Source organism: Sciurus vulgaris (genome assembly GCF_902686455.1).
Source record: "Sciurus vulgaris genome assembly, chromosome: 18".
NCBI lineage: Eukaryota > Metazoa > Chordata > Mammalia > Rodentia > Sciuridae > Sciurus > Sciurus vulgaris.
In genome coordinates, this window is record NC_136479.1 from 30,923,301 (window position 1) to 30,937,058 (window position 13,758).

Here is a 13,758-nt window from a genome sequence, read left to right on the forward strand (position 1 = left end):
CGAAGCTATGACTTGCATGTGGATTTTAAAAGGGAACCTGATCTGGGTGAACGTTTAACACATCTGGCAGATGGTGACATTTGATTACTACAGTAAAACATGGCTTTCTAGGGGATATTAAAAAAAAATTTTTTTTTAGTTGTCAGTGGACATTTATTTATTTATATGTGTTGCTGAGAATTGAACCCAGTTCCTCACACACGCTAGGCAAGCGCTCTACCACTGAACTACAACCCCAGCCCTCTAGTGAATATTTTGTTTAAAGTTCTGCTAAAAAATAATCAAATTGACAAATTATTCCACTGGAGACAGAAACAAGGATGACAGAAAATAAATGTAGATTTGTGTATTTGTGCCTCAAAAATCTGTCATTTGGGAATTAATGTGTATGATCATAACCTATAGGGAGGGCCCTTACTTACTCAGAATCTTCAAAATAGTCCCATCTTTTTTTCTAGTATTCAAAGAATGTTTTTCCTCTTTCAAAGATTGACATGTTAGGGGCCGGGATTGTGGCTCAGTGGACATGTGAGGCACTGGGTTTGATCCTCAGCACCACATAAAATTAAATAAAATAAAGGTATTAAAAATGATTGGCATGTTCAAGATCTAGAGCTCAAATTACATAAATTATCAAAAAATGGCTCCAAAATATGTAACTATGACCAGATCAGACCTGCCCCCAGGGTGAAGGCAGAACAACGGCTTGCCCTACATGGGCTACAGCAGACGGACACCAGCTCTGGAGAAGCCCTGGTCACCCCTTCCCATGTTACTAGGTGGGGACGACCATCCAGCCTCAGCTGACTGTGGAGCCCACCGGAGGATGGATCCAGGCCGCCTGGCTCATCAGGCTTCAGTCCTGGCCTGTCTACCCCACCATGTTCCTGCTGGCCTGATGCTGCCCATCCCCCACAAGCCATAGCCAGATGCCACTACATCTAGGCTGTGTTTGCTAAATCTCAGCCTGTAGAACTGGCTCAGATGCTTTTCTCCAAGAAGTTCCACCCGATGCCTCCAGGACCCCCGTCCTCCACTCACCCCACTGTACCGCTCCCTGGACTCTGCTCCCACGCTGGTCTTAGTCCTCTCTCTGCACAGATCTGGACCATAAGCTGGTCAGCAAATGCTAAATGGCTGAGTGCTAACATGCAGGTCTCATTCTGATCCACGGACCCCACATGCCACTTGATTGTGTTTACAGAGAGGTCAGGTTGGTCACAGCGCTACTGCAGAAGAATGCCAGCTGCCGTTAGCTGCCATCAGTTACTGACATCACTGTAGGTGCCAACTCCTGACCTGTCTGAAGTGCTAACCATGGCTTTCTCTGGAAGGTTCAGGTGTGAGAGTTAACCAACATTCTAAGACTTACAAAATGATGACAACTGAAATCACCATTAGAACTGTACAAGGAAGGCATTTTCTCTAGACATTTAAAACTTTTAAATGTCTTAAATCAAACCAAAAATTAGTGCTTCTAAAATGAAACCCTGGGGCTGGGGAGATAGCTCAGTTGGTAGAGTGCTCGCCTTGCAAGCACAAGGCCCTGGGTTCAATGCCCAGCACCACAAAAAAAACAAACAAACAAACAAAAAAAACACCACTGGAAAGCCTTCTAAGCCTGTGAAAAAGAAACAGGACCTGAGGCCGTGGAGATGGGCTGTGTGTGGGGAGCGGGTTCTGGATAAGCAGCTCTGCCTGGGACATAACCCACTAGGAGACCCTTAAATGGAGGGGTCACCTGTATCCCCAGGCCCAGAGTTCAGGGGGGAAAGTGACAGTGCCCTCCTGTGCGCAGCCCCACTTCCACTCTCCAAGTGAGGACCCTGGGGGAAGGTTGTGTGCTTACGCTTGTTAGGGTCTAGGTACGAGGTGCCCCCAGATGCTCATGTGAGATGATGTGAAACTGTGGAGGGGAAATGATGGGGTCATGAGAGCTGTAACGGACAGGGACAAACAAGCTGTAACGGAGGGGACTGTTGACGGGGAGTGCTGGAGGCGGCAGGTCACGGGCACGCCTTTGGGACTTGTTCTGTCCCTGGTGAGTGGACTTCTCTGCTTCCTGCTGGCCCTGTCCTAAGCTGCTTTTATCCACACGCCTTTCTGCCACAATGTTCTGCCTTGCCTTGGGCCCAGGGCAGTGGAGTCAGCTGTCTGTGGACTGAGACCTGCCCCAATGAACTTTTCCTCCTCTATGCTGTCCTTGTCAGGTCTTTCGGTCACAGTGATGCAAATGCCGACTATCAGCTCTTCTGTCGTGCAGGGAGCAAGGTGAGGAAGAGATGTGCGTCCCAGCACCTTTCCTGGCAGCCTCCTGACACCAACAATGGCTATGACTCAGTCAACAGAGGGTTAAAAACAGGTAGGTGCAGTGATGCAGCCAGCAATCCCGGCTACTCAGGAGGCTGAGGCAGGAGAATCAAAAGTTCAAGGCTGGTCTCAGCAACTTGGCAAAACCTTGTCTCAAAATAAAAAGTGAGAAGGGCCAGGGACTCGGCTCAGTGGACGCGCGCCCTGGGTTCAGTCCTCGGCACCACAGAAACAAAACAAGACAGTGTCCGTGTTTTCATTTCAATTCCAGTGCATGGTTTTGAGGCAAAATTCTTTTGCCTTAAAAGGTGTTACGTGACTTTATGCAGCAGTGGAGCCAGACGGCCATCAACAGCTACCAGTATCACAAGAGAGGTGGTGCTGCGGACGGAAGGTGCTGACAGGGTAACAAACAAAACGACAAGGCAGCCTCTGACCAGGCTTCAGATGTAACTAGTGATGACCAGAAACACAGAGGAGAGGAAGACACTGCAGAGGACACCGTAGGGATGCAATCAACATGACACTGGGGAACCCCCAGGACAAACAGCCTGACTCTCTGACTACAGAAACAAAATAAGGGAGCCAGTGAACGTGGTTGATGGCCACGAGTGCCACTGTCCCCTGCCCCCCTCTGCTAGGTGCGTTCTCTTCGTACACCTGTTTTACAGCCTCTTTTGTCAGGCCTGCTCACCACGCCTGGCCGGCCCCAGCCGCTCATGACCTTCCTTTACCACCAGGCATGCAGAAGGGGCCAGATGGGACCCTGGGCTGCACCCCTGCCCTGCCCTGCCCTGCCTCTCAGGCCTCCTTTCCTCCATCACTTCCTCTTCCTCTACTGCGTGATCACACTGGAAAGAAACATCCCCAGCGCCACCCTGCACCATCGCCGCGCACTCCGCTCCTGCACCCTTCTCAGGGTGCTCACACCTTTGCTTCTTGTCTCATAGGCATCCCAAGCCCTGCAAGGCCGGTTCCTTGTCACTAACTGCTTAAATGTCACCTCAGAGAAGCCCACGGCTATAGATGCTGTTCCCCGCTGCTCCAGCTCCTTCGGGTTGCAGGGGACTGACCGCTCTTGGCTGTCTCCTCAGGAACTGCCGAGGCCCCGCCCTTGCCCCCAGCGCAGGCCTGGAGGCCTGGCTCCCCCTGGCGTCCCACTCAGGGCTCTGCTCCCCTGCTCAGAGCTCCCCTCCCTCCCGCAGGCCCCTCCCAGGGTGCCTACTCCGCAAACCTAACTGTCACATTCACTAGGTGGCACCCCATTCGGCCACCACCGCACCCTGCTTTAGTTCTCAGCATGGCTCTACCCTTGGTGTTCTGCTTAGTTCACGGACTGCTTCCTGTCACCAGGACGTGAGCTCTGAAGGAGCCAGGACCTCGCCTGCTTGCTCTGTATCTCTAGAGCCCAAGCCAGCGCCTGGCGTGCCACAGACTCTCTCCCTCTGCCTGCAGTTGTCAAAGGAACGATGGCCCTCCTGGAACCTCTGCTGTCTTTCTCAGGGATGGCCTAAGATAACGTCACACAGTGTTTGCACATCTGCTGCCACGGAGCCGACGCTTTCTGAAGAGAAATGAGGTCATTACTGTTAGCCTAGGCCCTCTTCAGAACACAGTGGGGAATGGAAGGGATCAGATGGCTATGGGGCCGCAGCTGCCACCAAAGGCAAGGAGGCTTCGGGAAAGCCCTAGAAGACCTAGAGAGACAGGAAGGCTGCTGTTAGGGGCACTAACACTGTGCAGGATAACGAATCCAGAGGCACGGGGACAATGCCCCCAGCCCACCCGGCCAGGATCCCACCCTTCTCCGGTGACTGAGGCGCAGTCAGAGCCCCCATCTCCAGACGTGGCCCAAGGCAAGTGCACTCACAGGAGACGCGGCTTCTGGTGTGGAGGCCAGCGCTCTGAAGGTGGAAGTGTTTTTGGCAACATCGGCTCTCTTAGCAGCAGCTGCTCCAGCGGACAAGCACTCCAGGTAGTCAGGAGGGGGGATGGCCATGCTGCTCTTCTCAGACAGGTCCACGGTGCTGACACTTCTCACCGGCGCCGGGCTTGAAGCCACAAACCAGAGGGCAAGTCAGGTCAGGTCCTGCACCCCCTGGGACCCCCAACACCCCAAGGACCACAGTAACAGCAGGTCACTAAGCGGAAAGGGCAGCAGGAGGGGACTATGACACAAACTCTACACATCCATATGAAACACTCGGGTGTTTCTCCTGGGTTGTAAACGTATACTCAAAAGCATTCTTTAAAAGGCTGAAAAAAGGAGAGGAAAACAAGTTTAATCAGGGGTTGGCGCTTGGGTATCTAAGGGTATTGATAAGAAAACAAAGACCTTAGCAAGCATTGAGTGCTTAAGGTTAACAAATTTTAGACTCAGAATTCTAGCATCTTAAAATGAGGCTTTATTTGTTGGCATGATAGCATTTTCACTCTTCTGTTAGGGACAAGTATCCTGAGATGGCACCACCAGACACTGCCCTGGGGGAGGAACTGAAGAAGCCGACCATGGCGTGTGGGGGTTGACCTGGACAGCCGGGTAGGCTGTGGCGGCTTCTCTGAGACAAGGAACACTAAGCATGAGGCAGTTTAGGATCAGGATGACCAGTCCAATTTGGACTTGTCATTTTGGGAAGGACAGCCAACCACAATTGCCTAATACACATACAAAAATCCATTCTTTTTTAAAGAATGTTTTTAGTTGTAGATAGACACAGTACCTTTATTTTATTTATTTTTATGTGGTGCTGAGGATCAAACCCAGTTCCTCACATGTGCTGGGCAAGCGCTCTACCACTTGCAGCACCCCCCAAAATCCATCTTAAACCAGGAAGAGCTCTTTCTGGGTTCTGGTCTTGGTTCTGCACTTCTGTGTATCTTTGAACACATTCTTGAACCTGTCTGTCTTCTTCCTGTGTTGTTGTGTCCTGGTGATTGAACCCGGGGGGCTTTACCAATGAGGTACATCCCCAGCCCTTGGTAGTCTTTATTTTGAGATAGGGTTTTGCTACACTGCTCAGCCTGGCCTCAAATTTGCGATCTGCCTGCCTGGAGAGTGGCACCACCATGCCCAGCAGTTTCCTCGTTTTGAAGGTGGGGGGAGGATCCCATCTCATAGGGCTGAGGTGAGCTAATCAACATAAAGCAGTGGGGACAGTCTTGGGGTGACGGCTATTAGTTCTGTTATGCTCTTGCCTGGGTTACAGGTCTGAGGTTCACTGAGGCCCACTGGTGCTATCAGTCAGGGGAGTGATGAGATGGCCCAGAAAGCACAGATGAGGGAAAGGACCGGGCACGGACCAGAGGAATGCCATGTCCAGGTCGTGGGCAGGAGAAGGCCCTGCAGAGGGTTCTGAACAGGGACCGCAGGTGAGGCAAAAGGAAAACAAATGGCATAGGGGTCCAGGAACCAAGGCGAGAGAACATTTCCAGAGAGCATTCGCTAGTGGTGAGAGTTGCTGAGCATGACAAGGGTGGAGGAGGTGCTGGGCCTTCGCACCCGTGCGGTGGAGCCAGTGAGGGTGGTTTCAGAGGGCCGCAGGAGGCGGGCGAGGAACAATGGTCTGGGTCGTGCGTCTCCACAGCAGACCGTCAGTTAAGCCTGTCCACCATCAGGGACGCGCACAGCGACACTGGAGCAGCCATCTGCTCCTATTCCCCAGGGGCTGAAGTTCTACCCCAGGTAGCTGCTGCATATCTAGGCTCTAAATCAGTTTTTCTTTTTTTTCTTTCTTTTTGTCTGTTTTGTGGTACTTGAGATTGAACCCAGGGCCTCGTGTACACTAGGCAAGTGTCCTACCACTGACCATATCCCAGCCCTCTAGGTTATAATGCTGATGTGCCTGGAAACATCAGGGAGAAGGTCGGTTTTCCAATTTTTTTCTGGGAGATTTGGGCCACATCCACTACCTTGGTGTAGGCATGGTCACTGACTCCTTTGCATTTTCTTCCAACAACTTTGTATATGATGACGGGAACCAACCCCTCCTGTAGGTAAAGGAAAAACACAAAAAACAAAAAAACACAAAAAACCAAAAGATCTGTTTGTGATATAAGAGGTGGTCAGGTAAGCAGTACACACCGGGGGCATCCTGATGGTGGCCTGGGGCAGGATGGCCCAGGTTAGTAATAAAGGCTCACAAGGGACTGAGTGAAACTGAGGCTTTTATAAAGTATGACTTGGCACACAAACCAAAACAATATACATTTTACATACATATTCGTGTTATTTGGATTCCCTTTTATTTTTTATATTGGCTTTATTTCATACACAGCAAACTGACCACCTAGTACCAGAGGCTTATGCAGACTTGTGTTTGAAATGATGAGGGTGACATTTAAACTACTTGTCTTAAAATTTTTTTTTTTTCTTTTGGTACTGGGGGCTGAACCCAGGGGTGCTTTAGCTATATCAAAACCCTTTCATTTTATATTTTGAGACAGGGTCTCACTAAATTGCTTAGGGCCTAAGTTGCTGAGGCTGCTTCAAACTTGCCATCCTCCTGCCTCAGCCTCCAGAGACTGAGATTACAGAGATATGCCACCATGCCCAGCTATGTCTTAAAGGATAATCTTACATGCAGATTATCCCTGAGAAATCCAAAGTCGTTTTTTTTTTTTTTTTTTTTTTTTTTTTGGTACCAGGGATTGAACCCAGGGCACTTAACTACTGAGCCACATCCCTAGCCCTTTTATATTTTTTATTTTGAGACAGGGTCTAAGTTGCTTACAGCCTCACTAAATTATCAAAGCTGGCTTTGAACTCAAGATCCTTCTGCCTCAGCTGCCCAAGCTGCTGGGATTACAGAAGCTCACCACTGTGTCTGGCTCCAAAGTCACATTTTTTAAAGTAATAAAGAATATGTTAACCTCTGTCAGGGGTTTCTTCATATGATCTGTTAATCTCTTCATGTGCCAAATTAATCTATATATACACAGACACACCAAAAATAGCCTGGGATGGAATGACTCAGCTAACTGAACTACAAACCTGACTTTGGCTGAAGCACTAATATGTCCACACAATTTACATCTTAAATGAACATTCTGAAATGAGGGCCATGTAAACCCTGTGCAGATGGTTCATGTCAACTTACGCTTTGGTGGCATCGTGCTCCCCATAGAGCCAGCCATCCTTCTCCTCAGGGATGAGCAGTGTGATGACATCTCCCTGTGCAAAGCTGAGCAGGGTCTTGTTGGTACCAGCAGTGTGAGGGAAGATGGTCTTTACTTTGTGTTTTTTCATCAGGTTCAGTCCAGATGCGACCGAAACAGAGCGCTGTAAACTGGCATCTTCTGAGGTGTCTATTAAAGTGGGCACAGCAGTGACAGCTTTTCAAAGCACAGTCAACGGGCAGTTGAGAACACCATCCCTTCCCATCCCTTGCCCATGTACTTTAATGCAGCATACTTCCAGGCCTTTCACATTGCCCAGGTGGGACTGGCCTACAAGGGAACAAGTAGGCTTTGGCCTGAGGGCTGTCACAGTGGGCAGAGGAGCCCTGGACACAGGCCCTTGCAAGAGGAGAGGATGAGCTGGGAGGCACTTGCTTCCTCTGCACGGTTGCAGCCAGGCTGGCTCTTCAGAGACAAGAACTGCCCCAACACCCAACTACTACTCTGTTGAATCACAGAAGCATCTGAGGCAAGAGCACAGACCCACGGCTAATGACCTGAAGCATCAGGAAAAGGAGCAAACTGGAAATGTAGGTGTTCTGGCTTTTAGTCCTGAGCAAGGATGAGGTGACAGTTCCCTTTATGGAGCCCTCACTAGGTGGCAGTCAATGATCTCAATGCTTTACAGCCGCCAGAAAGGCACTGTTACTACTGACAGAAGGAACTGACCCCAAGGAGTTCCCAGAAAGCACTGCTAGCAAGTGGTGGGCGAGACGCCATCTGCTGGCAGTAAGCCCACAGCCTCCACAGGACGTGCTATGCTGCAAAGGTCAAGGGTCATCTCTCAAATCATGCAGGCTGATATGCACCACTCCAGGAAAGTAAAGAATTGGAATGGAGATTTAATTTAAAGCAATGCAGGGTCTCTTTTTGCTTTATTCTTACCAAAATAAACATATAAGTAAGATTTTCCCCTTTGCAGCACTGGAACTGAACCCAGGGCCTCACACAGCCAGGCAAGTGCTCTACCACTGAGCCACAGCCCCAGACCTTTCTTCTTTGTTTTTATTTTGAGACAGGGTCTCACTAAGTTGCCCAGGCTGGCCTCTAACTTGCAATCCTCCTGTCTCAGCCTCCTGAGTAGTTGGAATTACAGGCATGCGCCACGTGCCTGGCTACGTGCCTTACATCTTGTGTCACTCCATACCTCCTTTGAAAGGAATTAACCGCAGGCTATCATTTTTCCCTTATGCTAAGCAATCCTCATTGTCATTAGGGCGTCTCTCATCTTTGGCCAACAGCTTTGAGCATCTGTAGTCTGCAGGTTCTCTCCAACACCCAACTTGATTGCTGCCACATTTACACACAAGGGGCCTCGAGAACACTCATACACGTGGGCCAGGCACCACAACAGAGCCCTCAAGGGCCTGAGTGCCAATGACCCGACAAGAGAGGGGGCCTAATCAGGGAAGCAGCCTGATATATCTATTTTTCCTGATTGTCAAACTGGTCCTGATGGTTCAGAAATTTAAGCGGTTAAATTTAGGTCTCCAGAAAGCATGAGGTGTCCTGTTAGAGATGATGGAAAATACTGATGAGAATTCAAATTAAGCCTATTGGTAAGATGAATAACCATAATTTTGTCACGTGAGCTTTTACAGTTTGTTTTACTGAAAAGGAAATTTAACTGTAATAGCCACCAAATATGAAACACAGGGTGAGGCTGTGCACATTTGGCTCATTCATTTTTAAACACAAAACCTCTCAATAGAATGTTTATCCTATGCACACATCCACCAGTATTCAGAATTAGTGTCAGAAATGTGTCACTTATCAAGATGTCCTATGGTCTAACCCTCATTTGTTTTAAGATGTAAGCTACTCAAGGCCAGGGCCAGATCTACCTATCATACCTGCTCATTATTTACCTTTCTCCTTCCCAATACGTTTAGCCAAAATGTTTATTTTACAAATTACTTTTAAAAATTTAAAAAGGTACCTTAAAAGAAATTAAACTAAATATCTTACCTGTTGAATTATTTATCCTTTCTGAATTCTGTGCAACTGTTGCTGGGTTATTGAACATATCAATCAGAGGACTGGTATATGCTCTGGCCGAAGGAGCTGGGGGCATCTTTGAAGAAAGGGTGTCGTAATCTTTCCCAATCTGTAAAAAAATTATTGGTCTATTATTAGAATAACACAGTGGAACAGTAAAGAGTTCCAGAACTGTTTTGTATCACATGTTTTAAATCCCACCTTCTTCCCCAAATTCTCTTAGTTGGAGGGCAATGCCCCATATTGACTATTTCAAGAATACCACACCTTTTTTTTCCCTTCCATTTTTATTTTCACTATTAAACAACAACAACAACAACAACAACAAGCAGCAGCTATTTTCCATTCCCTCCCACCTCCTGGCAACCATTCATTAATCTATTTTCTCTCTACAGGTATTTTAGGTTCCCTAAAAGTGCTACTTGGCTATAGGATTCTACATTTAAAATGAATTTTCCACAGAATTTTGAATGCACTTACACTAAATTCTAGGGTCTCATTTTGCTAAAAGAAATCTGGTATCAATGGAATTCACTTTCTTTTTAAGTAAATTATTCCCTTTCCTCTGGAAATTTCTAGACTTTTCTCTGTATCCCTAATATTCTGAAACTCGGCTAGAGTCCATGTAAGTGCTGGATCCCTCTGGCTGCTGTGCTGAAAGTCAAGCACAAGGCCACCTCTGTCCCCCCCACAAAGACATTGTTACAAGGGTAGAGGGGTGAGACACGGGTGGACCTGTGATGTGCTTTGAAGGCCAAAACAATAGGATACACTGACAGAGGTTGGGGCAGAGGACAGAGACAGGAGCTGACCTTTGGTGACTGAGTCACTGGAAGGACGGAGTTGCCTCTTACTGGATGGGGAGGAATGTTCAGGCAGGGTCAGGGTGAGAAAATCAGTTATATGTTTTAGACAAGGTGGATTTGAGGCCCCTGTTGGAATCCAGGTGTGGTGTGAGGAGGAAGTGAGTGGGCCATGCCTCAGCCCACCTGCTGTGTATCTGTCCTCTCGCTGCCTGGTTTGTGACAACTTTTTTGTTACTGTCATACTGTGTTTTGGGAGTTCTTTGGCTTAGTTTTCCGAGCAATTCCACTCTGCTATTGAGCCTACTGGTGGTGCTATTTGTGGAGAAGGGAGAAGGAAAAATGCAATTAAAATTCAAACACGTATTCAAGTAGGAATGGACAGCACAATGAATCTTCACTTGCCCAAGGCCTGGTTTCAAGGGTGACCAATTCATGGTCAATCTTTTTTGTGCATAACCTCATCCAGCTTCCCAAACCATGCTGGATTACCTTGAAACAAATCCAAGACATACTGTTTTAACTATAAATAATAACCCCCTTTTTAATTCCCAAGACCTCTAGCAGATTGTTCTCGGACTCCTCCACCTCTACTAACTCTGTGGTCCCCAGTACAGTGCTGCTGGTTTTTCTTTGGTGCCTCCTTTTGTGACGATTTTCTCACTGTCCAGGAGCACCGGCTTGCCCCTCTTCTCTTCGTTGTACTGCTCGGCTGTTCTTGCTCTGTTCTTATGACCACGGTTGCCACGGTGAGGTGGGAAGAGGCACCTTCCAGGGGTGCTTGCCCCCGCCTGTGGTCCAGACATACTGATATGGCTGGAAGACCAAAGTCCCTGCTGCCTATTGTTTGGGCCAGGGGAAGAGACTAACCAGTCCCCAGTCAACTACATAAAGATATACACTTCCTATATCCAGCAGCTCTGCGCTCCTGGCCCCTAAAAACAGCTCCACCCTGTGCAGCAGTCTCACCCTGCATGTGCCTGGGGAAGAGGTTCCTTCCATTTTGATTCTCCACACACTTAATTCTCTGCACACCAATCCTGCCTTTCCCTTCTTATAAACTCCTCAGTGCTCCGGGCCCCGCGATGGCACCATCTCTTACTTTCCTATGCACTAAGGGTGGGTTCTAGTCTGGAGGTAGGCTGCTGGTTTTTAAAGTCTTTGCTCTCATTTCAGGGGGCTGTGGATGAACAAGGTGGATCCATGTGAGCAAACTCTCTGCTGGATCCAAATCTCCACACATTTGTGAAAACTAAGGAAGTAGTGAAGTCCCGGTTTAAACAACAGTGAACTACAGGCTGAATTCATTACCTTGAACACTTGCCCCCATGCCCCAGAAGTGACTGGCACTGGATGAATAGCATAGGAGTTTTTCAGTCTATTTTGTAAGACACCTATACTTCCTTCACTGGAGGTAAACTTATAAAGCTGGAATCATTACAGTTTAAAGGAGTAACAATAAAAGTTTCAAAACGAAGATAACAGTGCTAGACATAGTATAAAACATTTGCAGAGCTAATTTCAAATCTGTAGGTAAAGGAAAAAAGTCGAGAAAAGTAGACAAGGAGAGATCATGAACCAGGAAGCCCTGGTTCTCTGGGCCAACTTAGCCCAAATCATGTTAGTAAACAGGCAGCTGAAATCGAGGAGAGGTAATCGATTCCTACCATGTTGCTTCTTTCAATCATGGGTGATGGCTGGGGTGTCCCAGACACAGGGGTAGAGATTGGAGTCTTTATTTCTTCTATCATGTTCATGATCTTCTCTGGCACTTTGGTGGCATCACAACAGGTTTCCTGCCACCTGGGCAGTTTGGAATTAAGTAATTCTGCAGACTGTAAATCCAAAAGAAACAAAAGTAAACACAAAGGTACATTGTGAAGAGCTGACAAAATTGCATCAAATGATATCACTGATAACGTATTACTGGCCTACCGCCAGAGGGTGGGAGCTCCGAGTTTAATTCAAAGAGCAATCTCAAGCATCTGTGAGCATCTGCTGTGTCTCATTTGCTGAGATGGTGGCGGGCTCCAATCTAAAGGAACTTCCCTGCTGTCTCAGTGTGAACACACAGCTTGCAACGAATGCAGGGACTGTAAATGAGAACTCACACAGGGGCTGGGGTGCAGCTCAGTGGCAGAACATGTGCTCAGCGTGCATGAGGCATTGGGTTCAATCCTAAGCACCAAAACCAACAAACAAACAAAAATGGCGAGAGAAACACCTGCCCCCAAAGAAAAAGTCGGTTCAAAGGCTATAAGGGAAGGAAGGGGTGGGCAGTCCGTATGACTCTCCCTATCTTCTGGGTGACTCTGGATATACCAGTCACCATCTTCTCCCTCCTACTCCTAAAAACATCACCTCCATTGCTGGTGAGAGGTCCAGGAACCTCTTGAACCTTCAGGAGACCAGAGGCATGTTGACAAGTGTCAGGTTTTGTCCTGGAAAGCCTGTCTGTGGGATGGAGGGAAGCAGAGTGTGGCGAAAGCACCAAGAATGCCATCTCACGGGCTAAGTGAGGCTTTGTAGAGCGGCTGGGCAGCGCAGAGACACAAATGGGCAGAACTGAGACCCCCACAGCCCTGGAGGCTGGGATGGACCTCCTGCTCCCTCAAGCCTGACTCTGCCTCTGGCAAGGGGACTCCCAGAGGCTCCTGAAGCCTTTTAGAGACGCTCTTTCCCAGGGCAGCATTCTGGTTGGAGAGGGGAAGGAGGAAGCCTTTCTTGAAGCTACTTAACAAGGCACTGTTCTTATGCAGACCCTAGGTTTACCAGGAGTGGCTGGGGACACTGATGTAAGCCCTGGAGGAGAGCAACAACTCCTAGCAAAGCCCATTCTGACTGCTGCCTTGACAAGCGGGGGCAATGCCACACAGTGGACCAATGGCTGGGACCTACCTCATCAAAAGTCACAAAAAAGGCTAAGATGCTTCAGCTATGATAAGCAGTGTTCAGACAGTTGAAGAAAATTCTAGCATAGAAAACACAGAAGTAGTGTGTGCCACTCTACAAAGCATAACAGGGATCCAAGGTAAATCTAAGAAAGATTTTGCCAATAAATGGAGCTCCCTGTGGGGCTGTGCCACAGGGAGTTTCAAGGTTGCTTCTAGCCCTCTGTGGCATGATCCTGCTGCCAGACAAGGCCCTCGCCAGGGAAGGAAACAAGTTTCTAAAGCAAGTTCAACATCGCTCTAAGTAGTATAAGGCGAGTGTGAACAGAAGCAAGCACTTAATGCAGTAATTCTTTACTTAGCTATCACAATTTTAGATCTTAGGGATTTAGATTAATTGGCTGAATGTTCCTTCAAGTTGCAAAAAATTCTTAGACTAGGTAACATATGCTTGTACACATATAAAGCCCAAGATTCCCCCTGAAAGAGAGGGGAAGTTGACTTATGTTTAAGCTCCTGCAAAGTTTCTCCTACTACACAGCACTCTCTAAATTATCTTATTATGAACAACGGTGGATGTT

General features: G+C 48.0%; 1 protein-coding gene across 2 annotated transcripts in view; it reads right to left on the reverse strand.

Annotated features, from left to right (window-relative positions):
- Nucleotides 1–13,758, reverse strand: part of BAIAP2L1 (BAR/IMD domain containing adaptor protein 2 like 1) — a 92,058-nt gene that overhangs the window by 6,651 nt on the left and 71,649 nt on the right. The window contains exons 8-12 of one of the 2 annotated variants that reach the window (XM_079121278.1): nt 11,954–12,121; nt 9,442–9,592; nt 7,407–7,605; nt 6,220–6,297; nt 4,181–4,361 (exon numbers count right to left, since the gene is read on the reverse strand). In XM_079121278.1, coding sequence (XP_078977404.1) covers nt 4,181–4,361; nt 6,220–6,297; nt 7,407–7,605; nt 9,442–9,592; nt 11,954–12,121 — 777 coding nt within the window. Of the gene's footprint in view, nt 1–4,180; nt 4,362–6,219; nt 6,298–7,406; nt 7,615–9,441; nt 9,593–11,953; nt 12,122–13,758 lie in introns of both variants that reach the window. The other variant, XM_079121279.1, reaches the window with a different exon arrangement.